General features: G+C 49.9%; 1 protein-coding gene across 1 annotated transcript in view; it reads right to left on the reverse strand.

Annotated features, from left to right (window-relative positions):
• The window catches only part of LOC103460843 (glycerol kinase-like), an 11,732-nt gene extending 5,226 nt beyond the window's left edge, over positions 1–6,506 (reverse strand). Inside the window, exons 1-11 of the mRNA XM_017303502.1 lie at positions 6,398–6,506; positions 4,825–4,898; positions 4,283–4,389; positions 4,129–4,206; positions 3,043–3,122; positions 2,809–2,946; positions 2,624–2,733; positions 2,261–2,327; positions 566–601; positions 351–461; positions 100–247 (exon numbers count right to left, since the gene is read on the reverse strand). Coding sequence (XP_017158991.1) covers positions 100–247; positions 351–461; positions 566–601; positions 2,261–2,327; positions 2,624–2,733; positions 2,809–2,946; positions 3,043–3,122; positions 4,129–4,206; positions 4,283–4,389; positions 4,825–4,898; positions 6,398–6,451 — 1,003 coding nt within the window. The 5' untranslated portion in view covers positions 6,452–6,506. The remainder of the gene's footprint in view (positions 1–99; positions 248–350; positions 462–565; positions 602–2,260; positions 2,328–2,623; positions 2,734–2,808; positions 2,947–3,042; positions 3,123–4,128; positions 4,207–4,282; positions 4,390–4,824; positions 4,899–6,397) is intronic.
• Positions 6,507–6,829: the final 323 nt, after the last annotated feature.

The raw sequence follows: 6,829 nt of genomic DNA on the forward strand, positions 1-6,829 counted from the left end.
CAGCAGAAATGTAATATTCAGTGGGTCGGCAGTCCGACTGCCCTCCGGTTTACTGAGCCGGATCTGGACCTGGCAGTCCTCACCCTGCAGGGACAGGACGTCCCCTGGTTCCGACCCGTTGGTCATGAGGTCCAGACAAACCTAGTGAAGAACCAACATGACCCACCTCCAGCGCGTAGCAGGCCGGCTTGTCCCTCCCCAGCTTGTAGGCGACGGTGGTGATCAGGCCGTGTTCGGACATCACCGGCTGCCAGAATCACCACAAGACAACGAACTCAGTTTGGATCGTAGGAAATGGTTCTGATGGTTCTGAAGGTTCTGATGGTTCTGAAGGTTCTGAAGCGTCTTGCCTTGGTTCCTGTGTTCCTGAGCAGGAAGCATCCCGTCCCGTACGTGTTTTTGGCCTGGCCTTCCTCAAAGCACATCTGACCAACCAGGGCTGCCGACTGGTCCCCGAGACACTGACAGAGATAACGACACCGTCAGGTTCTGGAGGAACCGGTCCAAGATGGAGGACCGGCAGAACCTTGACTGGACTCCTGACAGTACACCAGGAGCCCCTTACCCCCGAGATGGGAACCCCTGCCAGCGAGCCGGACCTCTGCAGAAACAGGAAGAAGGTTCAGTTGGACGCCATCATCATCATCATCATCATCATCATCATCATCATCATCATCACCATCATCATCATCATCATCGACCGTCTGTCTGAAACGCATCACTGTGCAAAAGTCTTAGGTCGTCTTTAAACAATTCTTTGGACTTTGGCTGCTGTCCAGTTCTGGGCATTTCAAAAGGAAATGGTTTTTGTTTTTAGAGATTAAAACGAAATCTCACCAAAGTGGATCATAAACCAGGACGGGTTGTTCTGTAGAACCTGGACAAAGGTCCRATAAAGCGAAGCAGTCATGCATTCCTCTGATCTCTGGTTAATATCTTTACCCARCAGAGAGCAAAGTGTAACGATCTGACGCCGTTATCGGGTCAGATTCACAGGGAGGTTCAATAAAWCGTCCCACAGCAGAATGAAGAGCCTCTGAGCAGAACCGGGTCGTCTGGTACCAGGCCCACATGCTGCTCAGTTCTGGAAATAAAACTGTTTAGAGCATCAAAACGTCGAAAAGAAGCTAAAAGCGGTAAAAATGTTCTGGACCAAAGCAGTGAGGCGTGCAGCTGACCTCTGGACTGCAGGTCGGGTCGGGTTTGGACCTGAAGATAAGATATGAGACAAACACTGACAGGACTTTCATGGACCTGAACAAACAGCGCGCAGCAAGCGGGTTCTGTTCAGAACGGGACCGGTTCTGATCCGGAGCAACAAGCAGCTTCACACATTCATTAAACAAATCACTGTAACCTGTCGGGCAGGTAAACCCTCCGGTTTCAACAGGTCGCCATGGCAACTCAAACCCGGTTCAGGCGGTTTCGTACTCATGACTGTTGTATTGCTCAACGGTAGCAACGCGTTGGCGCTGCGGGTCAGAGTGAAGACGGTCCATCGGGACGGAAACACAGGAAATGCCTCGTATTCACCGAGCGGCCATGTTGTAACGCCGGAGACGTTTCCTGTTGCCGTCATGACATGATGGAGTTTGGATATCAGAACCTGGACTGGATCAGAACCAGTAACACCAGCAGCTTTAGATGTGATTCAGCTGAATATTTTCAAACCTGGAAAAATCCGGGTTTCAGCTCCGACCCAACAGAACTTCCAGTTATTCTGACTGATGCTTTCTGAAAGGTTTCAGTTCCAAGGTAGCGGTTCTGACCCGGTTCCATTAGAACCTCTTCATTCTTATTTTAAGCAGAAAGTTGCTATTATTAGCCAGTGGGCACATAAAGTACCATGGTTCTGGASTGGCCTAGTTAAAGTCCAGACTTCAGGAAAAAAGCACAAGCACCAAAAATGTGGAACGTTGTAAATACTTTCARTAAGTAATGGRTCAGAACCAGAACATAAACGTTAGAACAGAAAACCTGAGACGCACTTTTAGTTTCACAGATTGTTTCTTCTTATTATGATTAATTATCATTGTTGTTATGATTAATTATTGTTGTTATGATTAATTATCATTGTTATGATTAATTATCATTGTTATGATTAATTATCATTGTTATGATTAATTATCATTGTTATGATTAATTATTGTTGTTATGATTAATTATTGTTGTTATGATTAATTATCATTGTTATGATTAATTATGGTTGCTGTGATTGTTGTTATGATTAATTATGGTCGCCGTGGCGATCAGGGCTCACCATGCGGCCATAGATCTCAGAGGAACTTCTGACGGTGGGCAGGATTTCCATCGGGACGTCAAAGAAACTGGAAACACAACCGAGTCCATCAGACCGGAGCTTTAAATGACTGGACAACTTGTCAGAACCGGTCGGAACCGGCCAGAACCCGTTGGAAATGAATGGTAGCCTGAGAAGTGATCCAAGCTCCAACTTAAGAAGAATAAATTCAGTTTCCAAACACTTGTGGGAAAATATTCCCGGCACCTGAAGCACCAAAACATTCCTGGGAAATCGATAAGCTCTCGATCTGAGTCCAGACAGAACAGCTTGAGATCCGGTTCCTGAGAACCRGATTCTCCGGCCAGTGCTGGTCCAGGTCACCTGCAGAGCTCGGGGTCCCAGTCCAGGCTGTGGATGTCGAACAGCAAGGTGCGGCTGGCGTTGGACACGTCCGTGACGTGGACTCCTCCGTCTCGGCCGCCCGTCAGACTCTGGAGGAGAGAGAAAGCTCTTTAACCGGCGGGAACAAAAACCTGGAGCTGGAACCGGCGGCCTGCTGCTCCTACCCAGATGATCCAGGAGTCCACGGTCCCAAACATGGCCCGCTTACTCAGAACCGCCTGCTGCACCGCCTCCACATTGTCCAGCAACCAACGGAGTTTCACAGCACTGAAGTAAGTGCTGATGGGGAGACCGGTCTTATGCTGCCGGGCGAGTCCAGTAGAACCCACAGGAGAACCAACAACAGGTTGACCTCAGTGGCTCCCTGACCTCTCGAGACTTAGGGTTATCAGTCCTACCTTCAGGTGGTTCTTGCTCCTGCTGGGAGTTCTGGTTATGAGTCTCTCCACAGTGGACTGTGTCCTCAGGTCCAGCCAGACTGCAGAACAGCGCAGAGCACAGAGATTAGACGATCAGAGTCCAGCTGCTTCTGAGAGGTCAGCTAACCACTTGGTAAAGTCTGGAGRCCTTAGCAGGAGAAGAGTCCAATTTGGTACCGTATAACGGGTCCAGTTYGATCTGTTGAAGAGTTCAGTTCAGGACCTATCAGTCAACTGAACCAAACCCACTGAAACCTCCATGTTTTCCTTGAGGTTCTTGTTCTTTTGTTCTTGTGAAGGTTCTGACATAACCCTATCCATCCATCCTCCCCCTTGTCTTCATCCTAATCCAGGGTCAGGTCGCRGGGGCATCAGCCCAACGAGGGAGGCCCAGATTCCCCTCCAGCCTCCTGGTCCAGCTCCACCAGGAGAATCCCACGGCGTTCCCAGAGAGGAAGATTGTCTCTCCCTGCAGAGGAAACTCATTCCGGTTGCTTGAATCCATGACCTCGTTCTTTCAGCCTCTCATGACCGACTCAGCTCTCTCTGCACCATGACAAATAGGTACAGCGCCCGCTTCACTGCAGACTCCACCAATCCGCCTTCATGAGCGCAGAGACACTTAAACTCCTGCATCCTAAGGCCACCAAAACGGATCCCTCAACACACTGGCTGGTCTACAAACACTATGAACAGAATCGGTGACAAAGGGCAGCCTGGACGGCGTCCAGCTCTCACCGGAGCCCAAAAGATCTGGTACCCCTGCAAGACTTCCTGAGGAACATAGTCCAACGCCTTCCCCAGGTCTACATGTAGACCGGTTGGGTGAACTCCCAGAACTCTGCAGGACCCAGCTGAGGGTGTAGAGTTGGTCCAGCGTTGCAAACCTGGTTTAGTAACCTACTGAACCTAAGAAGTAAACCTAACCTAGATGAACCCAACCTAAGCTGGCTGCAGAGCTGCTGACTACCTCCACTGCTGATCCGGTCCAGGAGAAGCTTCCTTCCAAGCCTCTGCAGGTTTTACTGGAACCAGTCCTTACAGGTTTCATGTGGCTGGACTCACCGATGGCGTTGTAGAGCGGCTCTCCGGTCTCCTTGTCCCAGACCAGGGTGGTTTCTCTCTGGTTGGTCACCCCCACCGCTGCAGAGCAACAACAACAATGTGAAGGTGGATGAGCTGCAGAAACAGAACCGCGGCAGCGGCAGCAGCGTCCAACCTTTGATGCGGGACACGTCCACGCTGAGCTGCGCCAGCTTCTGGCAGGTCTTCTCCAGACACTCGTGGACGGTGTCCATGATCTCCCTGGGGTCCGCCTCCACCCACCTGAGGAGATGATTGGTCCACACATGTTCATCATGTCTGTGCAGGTTCTGCCTCCTAACAGATGACTGAATGGAACTGGCTGAGGCCTAGTCCAAACATAGCTGATATCTGGGAAAACCGACACATTTTTATGTGCTTTGGCCTTTTATCTACACAAAACATCTAATATCACTAAAAACGATTATTTATCAAAACTATGACCAAAGGAGAGATGTGAGAAACTTCAGTATGTTGAGTCAAATATTCCAGTTACATCATCTTGAGACTATTTTCAAGGATTCTGATTGGCTGGCAGGTTTTACCTTAGCTCTACACTGCCCCCTCTGGGCTAGAATGTGTAAACAACGCTCAGCCTCAGAATCCGATTTATTTGGGTTCATGTGGATGAAAACGTGTGTGAAAGCGATCCCGTGTGTACGATGTCCAGAGTCTCACCCTTCTTTGGGGAAATGCTGCTTGAGCTCCACCTGGTGGTGGCTGATCAGCTGGGCTGTTTTAGTGTTGAACACCTGCAGAGAAAAGCAGCCAATCAGAGAGCAGGACTGAAGGGACGTCGATTGTTACCCTAACGGGTTCAGCTCAGCCTCTGACATGGTGAGGGGTCACCCAGCAGGGGGTCTTAAAGGGCATTCTGGGCTGTTGTGGAGGCAGAATGGTTCCTCTGCCTCCATCTTGTTGCAGCTCAGCTGGACCTCACACAGCGAAACCTGAACCTTTAGGCTCATCTGTCCAGCACCAAGCTGACCGGGCAGAAACCCGTCTGACTCCAGCAGGAAGTGAGGCGCATCATGGAGGAAGCTGAAGTGGCTGCAGCCAATCATCCTCCTCCGTCCCTGACACTTCCTGTTGTCAGATCAGAGCTAACGCCGAAACCGTCCGCTTCACCAGCCGGACCAACTGGAGTCACAAACTGGCCCGTGATGCCACCCGCACACCTCGCCGCTGTCTCACTGTGCAAATGAGGAGGGCGGGGCCAGTGGCCTTTATTTGAAAGTAGTTTGACATGAGAGAGGGGAAGACATGCGGCAAATGTCACCAGGCCSRGAATCGAACCTGCGACCACCACAATTATTTAAATAGCACAACTCGCTACTCACCCGGCAGAAACAAGTCGGCAGCCATTTAAAGCTGCTTTTGACCCTRAATGTGACCCAACCTGGARCTRAATGATTGACTCTCCAGGCTTTTGACAGCTTTCTGCTGGCTCAACATGAGGTCTGCAGCTCCAGGTAGTTGGTTACGTGGATCTCCGCGATGCGGGTAGAGAAATCTTTTTACCGAGATAATGGATCATATCCTAAATATACGCGTATTTTTTCGAGATGCCTCGGCTGTTCCAGCCTGTTTAGGGCRTCAGCTACTGGCTGTGGTCCATTTTGCTTTGTTTTGAACTGGAGACATCCACTTCCTGACCTCCATCTGAATTTTGCACGTCATCCGGGTCACGTGACTGAAACCCAGCAAGAGGAGCTCCACCTGGTCTGCATTCTGATTGGCTGGTTCCTTCCTGGAGGCGGGRCATCAGCTGACATGTTGCTGCCATCACCTGATCTTTCTTCTCTCCTGCTAACAAAAGTTTTACTCTAACATAGAAAGTTGTCCTGGTTCAGTTCTGCTGGTAAAGATCTGGTTCYGGTTCTGGTTCTGCTGGAGGTTTCTTCCTGTGACCGGGGAGTTTTCCTCTCCACTGTCGCCCCCTGCTGGTCAGGAGGAGTGATGCTCTGCTGGGTTTCATTCCATAGAAACTTTTTAAACTAGTTGCTGACTTTGTATTACTCATATCTAACAATACATTTTTATTTCAAACGTGGTTTTATAATTACTGAGTTTTCTGACCCGGTTCTGGTTCTGCTGGTCCAGAGGAGCGGACTGGACCRGTAGCAGCGATCACTACTGACGTCATGAACAGTAAATGAATGAAACAGAAACTTTAMAAGCAGCAGAATCTGCTGTAAAACTTTYCCAGAATGAAACCACAGTTCGGTCCGGGTCGGTTCGGTCCACTCACCAGGAACCTGGTGGAGCTGGTTCCCTGGTCAATGGCAGCCGCCAGCGGTTCCATGTCTGCAGTTCGCCTCCCGGGACTCGAGCCTCTTTCTGGGCTTCCTCTGCGCCGAGCAGCGCCGTTCGGTGCAGGGGGCGGAGCCACCGGAACCGGCCGGAATTTACCGAACCACAACCAATCACAGTGCAGGACGGAAACACGCCCCTTCCCCTGCAGGTGGACCGCTATGGAGTGAAAATAGTCTCAAAATATCTGTGTGTGTGTAAAAATATCTGTGTGTGTGTAAAAATATCAGTGTGTGTGTAATACTGGATTTGTAAACCTTAAAACTAAAACAAACCTTCTCCTACCTACACATGTTGATAAAGTACACACATCACCTGGTTCACACACTAAACTGCATTCACACACAGATCCGGTTCCGAGTGAACAAAT

The sequence above is a fragment of the Poecilia reticulata genome, unplaced genomic scaffold, assembly GCF_000633615.1.
Source record: "Poecilia reticulata strain Guanapo unplaced genomic scaffold, Guppy_female_1.0+MT scaffold_308, whole genome shotgun sequence".
Classification (NCBI taxonomy): Eukaryota; Metazoa; Chordata; class Actinopteri; order Cyprinodontiformes; family Poeciliidae; genus Poecilia; species Poecilia reticulata.